General features: G+C 44.6%; 1 protein-coding gene across 2 annotated transcripts in view; it reads left to right on the top strand.

The window, feature by feature from the left end:
- The window catches only part of Ice2 (interactor of little elongation complex ELL subunit 2), a 50,192-nt gene that overhangs the window by 29,882 nt on the left and 2,508 nt on the right, over positions 1–17,802 (top strand). For both annotated transcript variants that reach the window (XM_045160900.1, XM_045160901.1), the window contains 4 exons: positions 2,096–2,225; positions 9,442–9,526; positions 10,940–10,990; positions 12,609–12,867. In XM_045160900.1, the coding sequence (XP_045016835.1) occupies positions 2,096–2,225; positions 9,442–9,526; positions 10,940–10,990; positions 12,609–12,867 (525 nt within the window). The remainder of the gene's footprint in view (positions 1–2,095; positions 2,226–9,441; positions 9,527–10,939; positions 10,991–12,608; positions 12,868–17,802) is intronic.

The raw sequence follows: 17,802 nt of genomic DNA, 5'->3' as shown, positions 1-17,802 counted from the left end.
AAACACTAAAAGCTACCATTTAAACTGGTGTATCCTCATCAGTGTTTCCTACCCAGGAACCAGCTGGCTTCTGTACAGCTGTGAAAGGCTGGAAGTCTCTTCACCCCCTTGTGCTCACAAGCCTCGCCTCTTCCTTGTTGTCTTGACTCTTCAGTTGTGTGTGACTGTAACTGGGGCCTGGCTGCTAGTGTCATTCATACTCCCTTATCCCAACTCCGCTTCATAACAACCCTAGCATATAGGAGGCTTCTGCAGGAGATTGCCGTGAAGCCGGGGCCACAGAGTTAAACCCTATCTCCAAACAAAATAAAAACTCACCTCTGCCTAGTGAGAGGTGCACATCAGAGGATAACATAACACAGCAACCGGCTCCATGTGACCGCATGAGATGAAGACGCCATTTGCTCTCTAAGATGAAGCTGGAGCTCACTTATGAAGTCCAGACCAGATGACTCTACATGACTGACACTTGGTTTATCGTCTGTCACAGTCAACCTGGTGTCCTAAGTGCTATGTTTGTAATGAGTAAAAACTTAGATCTAATTATTTAAAGCCTGTGTTGGTATGCCAGGGCAAGATAAAAGGTTCTTGGCAGTGTACAACGGTAGGAAGAGCAGCAGGTGCTTACTGGTCGGGAGGAGAGGGCACGGCCTGTGAACAGAAGGATTGGAAGTAGAGCCTAAAGAAGCTTTTACTTGGAAACACAGATCAGGAGTTGTCAGGGGGCCCGGAAACAGTGACCGTTACAAAAACCTCGATTGTAAATGTTCATTTCAGTTTTGGAATTTGCCATGGCTTCCTGGAGAGGGCAGTAGAACACACAGAAATTAAAACCCCTCAAAAATGCATATACTTAAGAGTACTTTTAAAAATATATATTTATTGGGGAAAGAGAGAGAGAGAGAGAAAATGAGCACACCAGGGCCTCTAGCCACTGCATATGAACTGCAGATGCCTGTGCCACCCTGTGCATCTGGCTTAAGTGGGTTTTAGGGAGTTGGAGCTAGGTCCTTAGACTTCACAGACAAGCGCCTTAACCTCCATCTCTCCAGCCCTTCAAGTATACTTTTTAACTTTAAAAATACATGGAGCTGGGCGTGGTGGCACACACCTTTAATCCTAGCTCTTGGGAGGCAGAAGTAGGAGGATTACTGTGAGTTCAAGGTCAGCCTGGACTAGAAGAAGACCCTACCTCAAAAATTAAAAAAATACATAAAAACTATATACAGACCTCTGTTACCCATTTATGAAGCAGAAAAGTCATCATTTTTCTTCAAAATCATTTTTCAGCTTTGCCAGAATCTTGACAGAATTTTTTGTTTGGTTTTGTTTTTCAAAGTAGGTAGGGCCTAGCTCTAGCCCAGGCTGACCTGGAACTTGCAGAGATCCACCTACCTCAGCCTACTCAGTGATGGAATTAAAGGTGTACGCCACCAAACCTGGCTGACAACAGAAATTTTAATATAATTGAATTGTTCTCACCATCTCTGTGTGTCAGAGATTGTGGGACTGATTGGGGTCTTTTGGATGCATCTACCTCTTGTCTGAATCTACCAACAGTTGGTTTTTCTAGCCTTTAGGCTCAAATACACCCACCCTTCTCTCTGAATCTGCTCTGTATGAAAGGAAAGCTGGGCATGGCGGTACAAGCCCTTTAACCCAGAACTGGAGAGGCAGAGGTAGATGAATCACTGTGAGTTTAATGCCACCCCTAGACTAGAGTGAGACCCTACCTAAAAAAAAAAAAAAAAAAGAGGGCTGGAGAGATGGCTTAGCAGTTAAGGCACTTGCCCGCAAAGCTAGAGGACCAAGGTTCGATCCCCCAGGATCCACGTAAGCCAGATGCACAAGGGGGCACATGCATCTGGAGTTCATTTGCAGTGGCTGGAGGCCCTGGTGTGCCTTCTCTCTCTCTCACTCTACTTGCCCATGGGCATGGTGACACACGCCTTTAGTCCCAGTACTCGGGAGGCAGAGGTAGGAGGATTGCCGAGAGTTCTAGAAGCATCTGAAAGCTACTGTGTTCTGCAGACTAACGTATTTGCTATTTATAGTAAACGATGGGGCTTTGACACAGTGTAACTTTCCCTCACAGCAATTTCCAGTCTACGTCCTACCGAAAGTAGAGTACCAGGGGTGTTATGGAGCAGAAGCCCTGACTGAGAGCGAGCTGTGCCGCCTGTGGACAGAGAGCTTGCTGCACTCCAACAGCTCGTTTTACGTGGGTGAGTGGCACAGGTGACCGTCTTGTGATGCACCTGTCAGCTCAATCGCCAGTGCTTCCACTTAGTGTTTTTCTGGGTGCCATGTTCTGCCTGCGTCCCCCCTTAATGCCGGGTGCCACCAGTGCTGCCAGGCTGGGCCTCGTGTGGAAAATTCCCTCTGCAGCCAGTCCATGAACACGCTTGTTTGTGTTGCTTGCTGCACTGTAAACGTGCTCTCCTTTTTCTCGCCTCTTATTTACCTTCAGATTTGCACCTAACAGTCTCACCACCCCTTCTCCCTCCTCTCCAGCCCTGTGGTAACTATCCCCGTGCACGGTTGGCCCACAGGCAGTCCTCACCCGCACAGTGCTAAGTGCACATCCAGCTTGGGCAGAGCCCTAACGCCGGGCACCTGCGTGCAAGCCGTGCTGCTGGCTCTTCTGCTGGTCACTGGGCATCGCTCCTTTCCAAGTCACTGCCTGGGTGAGGGAGTTCATGCTCAGAGACGCGTACACGGTGGTAGTGCCCTTACCTCCTCGTGATGAGCCTAGTCACTGTGCTGAGTTAGGGAGTTCATGCTCAGAGACGCGTACACAGTGGTAGTGCCCCTACCTCCTCGTGATGAGCCTAGTCACTGTGCTGAGTTAGGGAGTTCATGCCCAGAGACACGTACACGGTGGTAGTGCCCTTACCTCCTCGATGAGCCTAGTCACTGTGCTGAGTTAGGGAGTTCATGCCCAGAGACGCGTACACGGTGGTAGTGCCCTTACCTCCTCGTGATGAGCCTAGTCACTGTGCTGAGTTAGGGAGCTCATGCCCAGAGACACGTACACGGTGGTAGTGCCCTTACCTCCTCGTGATGAGCCTTTAATCCTAGCACTTGGAAGGCAGAGGTAGGAGAATCGCCGTGAGTTCAAGGCCACCCTGCAACTACATAGTGAATTCCAGCCTGGGCTAGCCTGAGACCCTGCCTCGAAAAACAACCAAAAACGTTTTTATCAACGTAAGGAATGAATGAAAGAATTGGCCAACCGATTAAAATAAGGTACAAAAAGGTACTGATGAAAGCGAATTCAAACCCAGCCTCCACAGCATTTAAAAGATATAGCTGACAGTGTTACTGAGAACTGAGAGCTGCTGTGAGCTGTTGACTTAAATGAGGAAAGGGTTGTGACAAGAGAGATGGAGAAATGATACCAGCCTGAGATTTTATGTTAAAAGAACTTCATGACATTGAGAGCCAAAAGGATGCAATATTGAAAGTTGATCCAAACTAAGAAAAGAATGTGACAGTCAGTTCACCATGATGGGAAAGGATGCTGCCTCCTACCATGAGCTGTAGGAGGAAGAGGCACTGTTTGTTCACACTGCTGATAAGAGTTTTATAAAAACATGAAACAGTTGTTTTTATTGTTTGGAATTACAAAATACTAAATAGATACGTTACTATTTTTCATTTCCCAAAGTGTTTATAAGTGATAAAGAATTTATAATGTTTGGCAAAAAAAATTAAAGATAGTGAAATAAACAGTAGCTGATTATTAAAATTGCTTTTATGGTTTCAGCCTGTATGTCATTTTATGGGTCTGTAATCCACAAAGCAGGGACTGCTGGTATGTATGTACTGTGTATAAATGAAAGCGTGCATGTAAAGGCCTTACTTGTGCTCTATAAAACAGTGCCTCGCATTTTGGAAAAATAATATTAGTACAACTACTTATACACAAAGAGGTCACTTGTGACCAAGGGTTATGCCAGAGCTTTGACCATCCCCAGCTTGCTCAGACACCCAAGAACTGAGGAGACAAGTATCTTAGAGCTCCAGGTTGAAGATGTGCTATGTGGAGAAGCAGGCTGTCACAGCACCTGGAGGGTGTTCTCCACATGTAACTTTGGACAGGCCACATTTGACAGATACCGTAGTGTATTCTTGTATCACTGAGTTCCTTTAACAAGGCAAACACTATTAGTCTTGAAGGCTTATTTAGTGAATATCTAAAATACATTACTATACCTAATATCCTCTTTTTATAGTTATTAAGCCATTAAAATGTGTCTTTGTTATTAGAAATGTCATGTATAATGAGCACTAAAAATGCAGAGGTGAAACCCCAACTTGGCACAGGAAATAACAAGTAGGTGTGGGAACAAATGGGTTTGTTGTCTCTGAAGGAAGACATCTGGTAAAAATGTTTCTAATTAAATTCTCTGAGCATAAAGCAAATGAAATATGAAAATGAGATGTTAAACTGCCTTTTTTTGGTTGCCCCAGTAATTGATATCCTCCCTCCCCCTCTGTCTCTCTGTGTTTTTTGTTTTGTTTTTCGAGGTAGGTCACACTCTAACCCAGGCTGACCTGGAATTCACTCTGTAGTTCCAGGCTGGCCTAGAGCTCATATAAATCCTCCTACTTCTGCCTACCAAGTGCTGGGATTGAAGGTGTGTGCCTTAATGCCTGGCCGATGTCAACTTTCTAAGTAGTTTGTTTGGACAATAAAATACAAGGAGTTTTTAAAAATCCAAAATGGCATAATTTTCAGCACTGGCAAGTGTTGCCGTCATGCGCAGTGATGTTTTTACATGGTAGTGGAATGGCTTTGGCCGTCACATGCTCCACCACTGAGCCGTACCCTCGAGTGGCTTTTGTATTGGCTTGCTTATGTTACATTTGACTTGGAGTATCTTTTATTTCACTCTTTCTTAGTGTGTGTGTCTTACCCTGTTCTCTATTTTTAAGACAGAAGTGTCACTTTGTGATTGTGCTGTTTTGCTCTTTTGGAATTTTAGTTTCATATCAGGTTTGTAGGAAGATAAGATTGTGTTTCTCATGGAAAATTTCATGATGTCCTTTAATTAAAAATAAGCCATATTTTTATCATCTAACTTGTATGTTAACCATATATGCCTTATACTGGGCATATCCCATCCATAAATTTGATTTCTAGCTGCTGCTTGTTTTGGCAATAAGTGCTTACTTCCCTTTGTAAAAACTCCATGTGGGTTTGGAGAGATGGCTCAGTGGTGCTTGCAAAGCCTGCTAACCCAGGTTCAGTTCCCCAGCACCCACATAAAGCCAGATGCATAAAGTGACCCAGACATCTGGACTTAGTTTACAGTGGCAAGAGCACCACTCTTCCCCCCTCCCCCGCCCCTGGCTCACTCACGCTCTCTCCCAGCCACCTCTGCAGCAGTGTTGCATGAGCCTCAGAGGGCATGATAGACGCCCCTAGTTTAGTGTTGAGCACTTTGACAAGCTCTTGAGTCTCCCCGTAGTCACCTCCATCTGTGAAAAGTTTTTCTGACCTAAGTGAGCAACGCACTAGTGCAATAGTGGCATTCCTGTGGGGACAACCAACCACTTTCTGACTGGATTTGAGGCCCACGCCCTGGGAAGGAATTTGTGCTTGATACTGAAAACCTAGTCAGGCCCGGTGTGGTGGCACACACCTTTAATCCCAGCAGAGGTGGGAGGATTGCCCTGAGTTATAGGCCACCCTGAGTCTACATCGTGAGCTCTTGCTAGAGGGAGACCCTACATCAAAAAACAAACAAACAAAAACCTAGTCAGAAAGGCTCTATGTTCTAGCAGGGAAGCTACTACTGTTGTTTGGGTAAATGGACATATTGTGCCCATTAAATTGCCATCTGCTTTAGTCTGGCTCAGGGATTAATCTGTGACTTTTCATCTAGAGTATTTGTTTAGAAACTGGGTAGAATGTCCTCTTGTCGTCTGGTCCCTCATCAGTTTAAAGCGGTCTTACTCACTGTCAGATACTAGAACAGTAAAACCTGCTTGTTTCCTAAGCTCATCTACTTGAAAGATGATTTTCCATCCTTTCACTCTAAGGTAGCATCTGTCTTTTTTGCAGAAGTGAATGAATTACTTGGAAGCAGAAAACAGAAGCATCCTGCCTTTGAATTCTTTCTGCTAGTCCGTGTCTTTTGATTGGGGAATTATGAGCATTTATATGCAGTTGTTATTGACAGGTGTCTATTCCTGTTGCAGTCAGGTGCGCATTGCTGGAAGAAATCACTCAACCAGAGCAGCTTGTAGGAAAAAAAAGGGTTTATTCTGGCTTACAGACTGGAGGGGAAGCTCCACGATGGCAGGGGAAACGATGGCTTGAGCAGAGGGTGGACATCACCTCCTGGCCAACATCAGGTGGACCATAGCAACTGGAGAGTGTGCCAAACACTGGCAAGGGGAAACTGGCTGTAACACCCATAAGCCCACCACCCTACAATACGCTTATTGCAGGAGGCATTAATTCCCAAATCTCCATCAGCTGGGAACCTAGAAACCTAAGTTTATGGGACACCTGAACCAAATCACCGTGCTCTTACGCTGCTTTCTGACTTTATAACGCTTCATGTTGTTCTAGTCCTCTGTGTATTCCTTTCCTGTGACCCATGCATGTGCTTTTCCTTCCCTTAAGTCGGATAGAATTGGATTAGTGATCATGAATTCCTTTAGCCTGTTTTTATCACAGAAAGTTTGTGTTTCTCCTTCAATTATGACAGGTAGATTTGCTGGATATAGTCGTCTGGATTAGCAGTCTTTTCAGTGCTTGAACTACATCATTCCAAGCTCTTCTGTCTTTTAAAGTGTCTGTTAAAAAAATCTGTTATTGTGGCCTGGAGAGATGGCTTAGCAGTTAAAGCACTTGCATGCAAAGACAAAGGACCCAGGTTCAATACCCCATGACCCATGTAAAGCTAGATGCACAGGGTGACGCATGCATTGGAATTCATTTGCAGTGGCTGGAGGCCCTGGGGTGCCCATTCTCTTTCTGTCTATCTCTTTCTGTATCTGCCTTTCTCTCTATCTTAAATAAATAAATAAAAATGAAAAAATAATTTTTCAAAAGAAATCTGTTATTCTAATTGGCCTGCCTTTATAGGTGAGTAAGTGCTTCTGTCTTGCTTCATTTGATGTATTTTCTTTGGTCTGTGTATTCACTAATTTAATTATGTTATGATGAGGGTACGTTCTTTTCTGGTGTGGTCTGTCTGATGTCCTGAATGCCCCCTGTGTCTATATTAGCATCTTTTCCCCTAATTTTGAGAGATTTTCTTCTATGATTTGTTGAAAATGGTCACTGTGCCTTTAGACTGAAATTCTTCTGTGCCCATGATTCTTAGGGTTAGCTTCTTCATAACGTCCCAAATGTCTTAACTCTCGCCTGTGCCTCTGCTTGTCGCCAGTGCAGATGTTTCCCCTTCTCCCTGTCCATTCTAAGGCTGAGGCTTCTGACAGGGTTTTTCATGCGATTTGAGTGTGTTTGCATGTCCAGTACTTCAGATCGGTTCCTTCAGTATTTCTGTTCCCTTACTCAAATCTTGCATCGACCTCCTTATTTCGTTCACTGATTTTCTGTATTCTCTTAAGATTTCTTCAGGAATTTGTTTTCTGTTTTGATTTCTTCTTAGGTTTCTTTGAACATACTTACAATCACGTTTTAATTTTCTGCCATTTCATCTGATTCACTTTCACACGATGCCATTATCATGTGATTAATACTTTTTAGAGGAATTATGTTGCCTTGATTTTTTCATTTGTTTTTTATATCACTGCAGTGGGATATTCACATCTCGGGTTCATTGCTTGGTTTTCTGTTGTCCTGCTGTGTTCTAGACACGTAATATACCATCAAATCTTCGGTCTAGAAGCCGAAGTTGCCTGGTGTGGCCTTTGTATTACTCCCAGAGTAGAGTACTAACAGTAAGTGACCAAAGCTAGTGGACACGTCATCATACTGAGTGTACAGTTGTTTTTGACATCAATAATTATTGATGGATAAACAAGCTGAACTAAGGTGGAATGTGCTAGGATTTGGGTAAATTAGATGTAGAGTGGGTTAGGATGAGGGTCAGTGTTAACTTTGAAAAAGGGAGAGTGTCTGGGGTAGGGCCATTAAAATGATTGTTGAGGCTGTGGAAGGTTGTAGGTATGGAGAATAAAGAGGAGGAGAAAATGCAAATTAAAAAAAAAACAGTTGGAAGGAAAGTACAGGCGTTGTGAATGGGAAGAGTGCTTCAGAAAACACCGCAGTAGGCTTGATGCAGAAAAATACAGAACAAACCAAAGTCCAGCTGAGTAACCTACAATCACAAAAGCATCATGGAATACGTATGTGCACAAGTGGTCTTTAAAAGGCACTAGCATCTTTAAAAATATCAAAAATGACTGAAGTTTACCCTAGCACACAAGACTTAAAACGCCGCAGCATACTAAGCATACATCAACTGCGGCGCGTTCGCGTTTCTACCTTGGTGGATGTTTGACTCTCTCTCTCCTCCCTCTGTGATGGTTCAGGAGTTGAGACTGGCTCTGAGTTTAATGCTCTGTAGCCAGATCTGGGCCGTGTGCCCCAGTGCAAATCAGCCCAGTCAGCCCTTAGGCTGAGGCCCTGTCTCACCCAAGCGAGTAGGGAAGCTGGCTCCCTTCTTAGGGCGCGACTGGCCTGTCCAGACAGCTACGCTGGGCAGCAGCTCGGATCTGCCGGTGCCCGCGCTGTGCGGCGGGTGAACGGGAACCCTGGCTTCCTGCTGACTCTCACGTTCTTGTGCTGGCACGTGGGGAGGCGAGGCGGGGCCGGGGGCGTTCTCAAGGACTTCAGCTGGCCCCTGCTGTCCCCGTGTTCTTCTGAATTTGGAAGTCCAGGATGAACGGGAGAACTTCCTAGCAGTCCACAGGGAGCAGCAGCAGCTCCCACCTGCACAGGCTTTGGATCTTGTCTCTCCCAGAACAGAGCGCACTGTGTTTCTCTGCGGAAGCTCCGCCCCGCCATCTTTTCCAGAGTCCCATTGGCGGTTTTTCTCATATCATAGGCTTGGGGTGTGGACACGTGTGAACTTTTCTTATTCAGCAAATATTTTAGGTAGAATACATATCTCATAATCTGATAAAATATGTATTTGTCCTTTCAGAGTACAAAAATCTGTTACAGTTACTGAAATTTTATGGAAACATTTTTTTAATAAAAATATCTTTATGGATAATTCCAGCACTCGGGAGGCAGAGGCAGGAGGATCACAGTGAGTTTGAGGCCACCCTGAGACTACATAGTTAATTCCAGGTCAGCCTGAGCCAGAGCCAGACCCTACATTGAAAAACCAAAAAACAAAACAAAACAAAAATATCTTTATGGAGACTAGGTAGCTGGTTGATATTTGTTTTCAAGTACCCACAATTGCTTTTTTTTTTTGTTAAGTTATATATTTTCTTTTCCTTTAGGGCATATTGATGCATTTACCTCAAAGCTTTTTCTGCTAGAAGAAATTACATCAGAAGAGTTAAAGGAAAAGCTTTCGGCGCTCAAGTGAGAAACGTTACTTAGTGGTGGATTTGAAGAGACGCGTCTCCGCGATCCCTGATGTGCCCTGGGCTCCACGTTTTATGTTTAAGTGGCTCAGCTGGAGGACTTGCTCCTTTTATGTGTCAAGGTTCCTCTGACCTGGCTTATGACCCATGTCAGCTGTCCCTGTCCCCAAGTCAGCATATTGCTGGCACACCAGTCCCCCCTAGGACAAAGAAGGCCAGAGCCAGAGGCTGCCCACTGCCTTGCCGTGTGTGGGAAAGAAGCATCTCGGGCTCTGTGGAGAAGGGAAGCTGAGGTGGGCCCGTGGTCAGCTCTCAGGGTCGTGTGCACAGATTGGCGGCCTGTCTTCGGAAAGAGGGTTCACAGTGCGGAGTGAATGACTCCAGACCCGCAGTGCCCAGCTGCTCAGCAGCGTAACTGGTGTGTGTGGTCTCAGTTTTTCTCACGATGTCCCAGGAAAGACATGGTAACAGAAAACCTGGGACTTCCAGTGACAGAGCCCACAGCTGAGCTCGTGTCAGGCTTGAGAGTCAGCATGCTTAAATCCCCACTGAAGATGGCTTGACATGGTTTATTTATTTACTCATTTGTTCGTTTGTTTATGTAGTTATTTAAGAGAGGGAGACAGAGAGAGAATGGATGCATCAGGGCCTCCTGCCGCTGCAAACGAACTCCAGACACAAGTGCTACTTTGTGCATCTGGCTTTATATGGGTACTGGGGAATCAAACCTGGGCTGTCATGCTTCACAAGACAGCGTCTCTAACCACTTCTCGCCAGCCCCTTTGACACAGTTCTTTAAGGGTCCCAGAGTCAAACATGAACTCTGCTCACACTTAAATATATTCATTTCTGTTTGTAAGAATTGCTTCTCTTGGGTGGCAACTTTTCTATACATAGAAAACAGAAAAATGTTTCATTATGATACTTTTTTCTTCTCCAATGAAAATCCTTTTCTTCCTTAAAAAAAAAAAAAAGAGAGAATGCAGGAAATAAGTTTTGGTGTAGAAGAGATACAGATAGTTACTTAGAATCATATATTTTGTTTCCTTTGGCTCCAGTCAGTGCTTTTCTGTCATTACACATTTAAAATACCATCAGTTTTCTTGGAAACACATTTACCACCATTGCTAAAAGAACACCCATTCTGTATTTTTAACATCTGTAACACAGAACTGCAAAAGTGACATCTTTTTAACTGATCTCCACAGAGCCAAGTACATCATGACTATGAAAATAAATTAAGAAATGGCAAATTAAGTAAATATTATTTTATCCAAATATAGATACATTTTATATTCATTATTTTATAATATTTAATCTGCTGTTATCTTTTGTGATTGAGAGAATTTTTTCCTGAGAAACTATATTAAGAGTAAGGTGTTTTCTTTTTTTCAATTTCTCTGCTTAATAGGATTTCGAGTTTATTTAACATTCTCCAACATATTCTAAAGAAACTAAGTAGGTAAGTACTTTGAGACATTTTGTATATATATGTTTGGCTTTCTTCATTGAAAATTATTAGTAACTTTTAAAATACACCATAAGGGATAAATAGGAAAAACAAGAATTACTTTATCAAAGTTAAAATTACAAAAAATATAAGGAAAAAGATAGCACAATAATGTCTGGCTATAATAAGGTTGCTGATGTACCTTTTCAATAAGGCTGTCATGTTGTTTCCTTTGACCACTGACATGGCTTCAGACAGTGCAGAATTCCCCCCCCCCACACACACACACACGGTCTCACACAGCCAGGCTGACCTCAACCTCCAACCCTAAGATAAGTGATTCTTGCTGATTAAAAACTCTTAAATATTATTTATCCTTCTGCCAAATAATTTTTGTTCATTTCTTTATATGAAAGTAATTGAGAGAATTTTAAAAAAGGGGCCTCCTCAGAAGATGGGAGCTCTTTGGACCTTCTTTGTCAACTCCTGTTATTCTGAGGTTAAAAATTTAATGAAGAGCCAGGTGTGGTGGCACACACCTTTGATCCCAGCACTTAGGAGACTGAGGTAGGAGGATCACCCTGAGTTCAAGACTACTCTGAGACTACAGACCGAATTCCAGGTCAGCCTGGCTAGAGCAAGACCCTACCTCGAAAAATATATTTTATGAAAATGTCACTCATTCCATTTGTGGCAGATCTAGATAACTGAAATATAAACAGTCTTTGTTTTTGTTTTTTAAGTATTTATATTTATTTATTTGAGAGAATGGGCACGCCAGGGTCTCCAGCAGCTGCAGATGAACTCCAGATGCATGCACCAGCTTGTGCGTCTGGGTTACGTGGGTCCTAGGGAATCAAATGGGTCCTTGGGCTTTGTAGACAAATGTCTTAACCACTAACTCTTCTCTCCAGCCCCCATCTTTGTTTCTAATAATGTGGGAAAGAACTGTTCTGTGTGCCCCTGGGATCCAAAGGAGTGTGTATTCCCAAGAAAGCATGGTCCTAACCGTGTTCCTTCAGCATTTATGTGATACCCTGAGAAAGAGAACAAAGCCCGTGTTGTGACGGTAGAGGACCCTGATTCAGGCTCTGCCCTGCGAGTTCCACTGCCGGGCCTGGGCCCAAGCCCAGCTGTACTCAGGACTTTGGGCAGATGGCTCAGCATCTCTCCTGGATGCCCCTTGATTGAAGCGAGTACTCCAGGCCTTGAGCGTGGTGTGAGGCGGTGACAGCCGTCCGGTGCGGCTCACTGCTGTGCTTGCTCTAGTGTCCCAGGAGTGCTGTGGCGTCCTGCCTGTCCCTTGACTCTAGGTAGTGAAGGCCGCAGCCGTCTACAGTAGCTACCCAGGCATCCCAGTGCTGACGGAATGAAAATGTAGTATGCTCTTCACTGTAAGAGGCTCCATGGAGTTTTCCCATGGAAAGTTTACAGATTGATAAAACAATAAAAAGGAAATGGTCAGATATTCTGAATTTCGGAATGAAATCTAAACTTACAGCTTACGTGTTTCCTGGTGTTGGTCCTGAAAGTGTCTGTAGAAGTGCCGCCGTTGACGCGCACTGTGCTCAGCGTGGTTGGGAACCTGGGCACGGCGAGCGCGTGAGGCTGAGTCTCCGTGTGGCTTCAGCTTGCAGGAAGGCTCCTACCTGTTGTCCCACGCGGCCGAAGACTCTTCGCTCCTCATCTACAAGGCCTCCGATGGAAAACCTACGAGGACAGCGTACAACTTACACAAAGCGCACGGAGACCTTCCTGTCGTGCCTTCCAGCCTCTCCGTCCCGTGGGTGCCATTAGAGCCCAGCTGCCTGTTGCCCTATCACATCCATCATGGGCGCATACCGTGTACTTTTCCACCGAAGTCGGCGCGCCCTGCAGCCCAGCTAAAGGTAAGTTGCTTGAGCAGGAAGAGCTCCCGAGGCTGTTTGCTGACCTGTCTGTGGGACCTCAGCCTGATGGGCACATGTGCCGTGCTAATCACAGCACCACCTAAAACCCACGCCCAAGGAAGGATAAAGTTATATCCACCAAGTCCAGTCTGCCTGCCAGTGGAACTCTCTGTTGTCGTAAAGTTTCTTTTCCTTGGGGGTGGCTATGAAGCTGGGTCTCCCTCATGCCCAGGCTGACCTAGAATTTACTCTGTAGCCCAGGCTGGCCTTGAACTCAGTCCTCCTCTCTCAGCCTCCTGGTTATGGTTTATAAATCAAAGAAATTTCTATTAGCTTGCTTTACGGGGACATAGGCAAAGCATTCACATAGTCTAAGCCCTATGATCCTGTTAAATGCAAACTTTTTTGTCATTTTGACTCACGTATACTTTCATTAAACATCTGAGACAACTTGCAAAAGAATTCATGTAATAAAATTTTGATATAATTAAAAACTGATTAGTAAGGAAAAGTGAAATGTAAGTATTTGTTATTCGTGCTCTGAGATAGTGAAGGAGCAGGGCTGGAGAGATGGCTTAGCGGTTAAATGCTTGCCTGTGAGGCCTAAGGACCCCGGTTCAAGGCTCGATTCCTCAGGACCCATGTTAGCCAGATGTACAAGGGGGTGCACACGTCTGGAGTTGGTTTGCAGTGGCTGGAGGCCCTGGTGCACCCATTCTCTTTCTATCTGCTTCTTTCTCTCCCTGTCTTGCTCTCAAAAAAATAAAAATGAAAAAAACAATTTTTTTAAGTGCAGGAGCAGTGTCGGGCTGGGCTGAGTGTCAGTAACTCCCGTGCTCCGCTCTGCGTGCTCATGACTTACGTGCCAGCGGGCAGCATCGCGTCGCAGGAAGCTGTGCAGTCACGGCGGGGGCACGCTCTAACACAGCACTCCTTCTGGTACAGCATAGTGAGTTTTGACTTGAGTTTAGTTGTAGGAAAACTTAGCTTTCTGCAATGAATCTGAATGTTCAGGAAGCAGAACCCAGCAGCCTCCCTTCCGTGTTGGCAAAGCGTCTTTGAGTCAGAATCACTGTGCGTTGCATAGGCCCCTCGGATGGTTGCCAGAGGGTCTGTGATTGCTGTGGGTGCCGCAGGTGCTCGGTCCCTTCTACTTGCCGTGTTATCCACCCTCTGCGGCCCAGGCTACCTGGCAGCCTGCCTTGTGCTCACGCAGATCCACTTCTGGGCGCACAGTGTGAGCCACCGGGCCCACTCCCAAGTACTTTGAGAACTCGCTGTGAATGCAGATGCTGAGGACTTTGCATACGTATAATCCTCGTGACCGCTCCTGTGTTCAGCTTTAGGAATGCTGTTAGTCGAGAGGATCTGTGTACTTGTTTGTTTTCATATTCTGTGCTGGGAGTGAGGGCCCGGTGCAGGCTCCACTGCCTTTCTGCCTTGAAGCTTCTTGAGTCATCCAGGACTATGAATGTGGTGAATGGCTGGGCCTAGTGAAAGAGCAGACGTGGGCTGCCAACACTGCATTACCTGTAGCTCTGAGATGGTGAAGGAGTGGACGTTCATCATTAACACGTGTTACCTGTAGCTCTAGATAGTGAAGGAGTGGACATTCATCATTAACACTGTGTTACCTGTAGCTCTGAGATGGTGAAAGAGTGGACGTTCATCATTAACACGGTGTTACCTGTAGCTCTGAGATAGTGAAGGAGTGGATGTTCATCATTAACACCGTGTTACCTGTAGCTGTGAGATGGTGAAGGAGTGGACGTTCATCATTAACACGGTGTTACCTGTAGCTCTGAGATAGTGAAGGAGTGGATGTTCATCATTAACACCGTGTTACCTGTAGCTGTGAGATGGTGAAAGAGTGGACGTTCATCATTAACACGGTGTTACCTGTAGCTCTGAGATAGTGAAGGAGTGGATGTTCATCATTAACACCGTGTTACCTGTAGCTGTGAGATGGTGAAGGAGTGGACGTTCATCATTAACACCGTGTTACCAGTAGCTCTGAGATAGTGAAGGAGTGGACATTCATCTTTAACACCGTGTTACCTGTAGCTCTGAGACAGTGAAGGAGTGGACGTTCATCATTAACACCATATTACCTGTAGCTCTGAGATGGTGAAAGAGTGGACGTTCATCATTAACACAGTGTTACCTGTAGCTCTGAGATGGTGAAGGAGTGGACGTTCATCATTAACACCGTGTTACCTGTAGCTGTGAGATGGTGAAGGAGTGGACTTTCATCATTAACACCGTGTTACCCGTAGCTCTGAGATAATGAAGGAGTGGATGTTCATCATTAACACGGTGTTACCTGTAGCTCTGAGATGGTGAAGGAGTGGACGTTCATCATTAATCCCGTGTGACCTGTAGCTCTGAGATAGTGAAGGAGTGGATGTTCATCATTAACACAGTGTTACCTGTAGCTCTGAGATGGTGAAGGAGTGGACGTTCATCATTAACACGGTGTTACCTGTAGCTCTGAGATAGTGAAGGAGTGGATGTTCATCATTAACATGGTGTTACCTGTAGCTCTGAGTTAGTGAAGGAGTGGATGTTCATCATTAACACGGTGTTACCTGTACCTCTGAGATAGTGAAGGAGTGGATGTTCATCACTAACACGGTGTTACCTGTAGCTCTGAGATAGTGAAGGAGTGGACTTTCATCATTAACACCGTGTTACCTGTAGCTCTGAGATAGTGAAGGAGTGGACGTTCATCACTAACACGGTGTTACCTGTAGCTCTGAGATAGTGAAGGAGTGGATGTTCATCATTAACATGGTGTTTCCTGTAGCTCTGAGATAGTGAAGGAGTGGTTGTTCATCACTAACATGGTGTTACCTGTAGCTCTGAGATAGTGAAGGAATGGATGTTCATCATTAACATGGTGTTACCTGTAGCTCTGAGATAGTGAAGGAGTGGATGTTCATCACTAACATGGTGTTACCTGTAGCTCTGAGATAGTGAAGGAGTGGACTTTCATCATTAACACCGTGTTACCTGTAGCTCTGAGATAGTGAAGGAGTGGATGTTCATCATTAACATGGTGTTTCCTGTAGCTCTGAGATAGTGAAGGAGTGGTTGTTCATCATTAACACGGTGTTACCTGTAGCTCTGAGATAGTGAAGGAGTGGACTTTCATCATTAACACCGTGTTACCTGTAGCTCTGAGATAGTGAAGGAGTGGATGTTCATCATTAACATGGTGTTTCCTGTAGCTCTGAGATAGTGAAGGAGTGGTTGTTCATCATTAACACGGTGTTACCTGTAGCTCTGAGATAGTGAAGGAGTGGACTTTCATCATTAACACCGTGTTACCTGTAGCTCTGAGATAGTGAAGGAGTGGATGTTCATCATTAACATGGTGTTTCCTGTAGCTCTGAGATAGTGAAGGAGTGGTTGTTCATCATTAACACGGTGTTACCTGTAGCTCTGAAATAGTGAAGGAGTGGACTTTCATCATTAACACCGTGTTACCTGTAGCTCTGAAATAGTGAAGGAGTGGATGTTCATCATTAACACCGTGTTACCTGTAGCTCTGAGATGGTGAAGGAGTGGACATTCATCTTTAACACCGTGTTACCTGTAGCTCTGAGATAGTGAAGGAGTGGACGTTCATCACTAACACGGTGTTACCTGTAGCTCTGAGACAGTGGAGGAGTGGACCTTCATCATTAACACCATATTACCTGTAGCTCTGAGATAGTGAAAGAGTGGACGTTCATCATTAACACCATGTTAACCTGTAGCTCTGAAATAGTGGAGTGGATGTTCATCATTAACACCGTGTTACCTGTAGCTCTGTGATGGTGAAGGAGTGGACGTTCATCATTAACACCGTGTTACCTGTAGCTCTGAGATGGTGAAGGAGTGGACGTTCATCACTAACACAGTGTTACCTGTAGCTCTGAGATGGTGAAAGAGTGGACGTTCATCATTAACACCATGTTACCTGTAGCTCTGAGATGGTGAAGGAGTGGACGTTCATCATTAACACCGTGTTACCTGTAGCTCTGAGATGGTGAAGGAGTGGACGTTCATCATTAACACCGTGTTACCTGTAGCTGTGAGATGGTGAAGGAGTGGACATTCATCATTAACACCGTGTTACCTGTAGCTCTGAGATGGCGAAGGAATGGACGTTCATCATTAACACCGTGTTACCTGTAGTTCTGAGATGGTGAAGGAGTGGAAGTTCATCATTAACATCATGTTACCTGTAGCTCTGAGATAGTGAAGGAGTGGACGTTCATCATTAACACGGTGTTACCTGTAGCTCTGAGATAGTGAAGGAGTGGACGTTCATCATTAACACGGTGTTACCTGTAGCTCTGAGATAGTGAAGGAGTGGACATTCATCATTAACATCGTGTTACCTGTAGCTCTGGTTAGCTACTACTAGCTTTGCCTTTAAGTAGCAACTGTATAATCTGAAGGAAATTTTCTTTCTTCCTTCCTTTTTTTCCTCCTTCCTTCCTTCCTTTTTTTCCATGGGTAGTGTCTCACTCTACCCCAGGCTGACCTGGAATTCACTATGTAGTCTCAGGCTGGCCTCGAGCTCACAGCAATCTTCCCTGTGTCTCCTGAGTGCTGGGATTAAAGGTGTGCGCCACCACGCCCAGCAAAGTTTTCTTAAGTAACTAAAAATAATAATTGAAGATCTGTTTTTGAAAGATATATATTCTAAGAGGATAATTTTCTTTTAATTTAGAAACACTGATTATAGCCTCTTAAGTATAACATATAATTCTGTGTGGAGGTGGCTTATTCCTTTTTACTGAAAATAAACGGTGCAATACCTTGGCCCTGAACAACTTTAAGTGGAAAGTAAAACATGATTATGTGAGGTGCTTTTCAAAAAGAAACATGTGATAATCTTGGAGTTTGTTAACAATGCACATTGATACTAAAGGCTGAATGCAT

Source organism: Jaculus jaculus, chromosome 10 (genome assembly GCF_020740685.1).
Source record: "Jaculus jaculus isolate mJacJac1 chromosome 10, mJacJac1.mat.Y.cur, whole genome shotgun sequence".
In the NCBI taxonomy this organism is placed as follows: Eukaryota; Metazoa; Chordata; class Mammalia; order Rodentia; family Dipodidae; genus Jaculus; species Jaculus jaculus.
The sequence above is the reverse complement of the archived record's forward strand: the minus strand, read 5'-3'. Positions and strand labels throughout refer to the sequence as shown.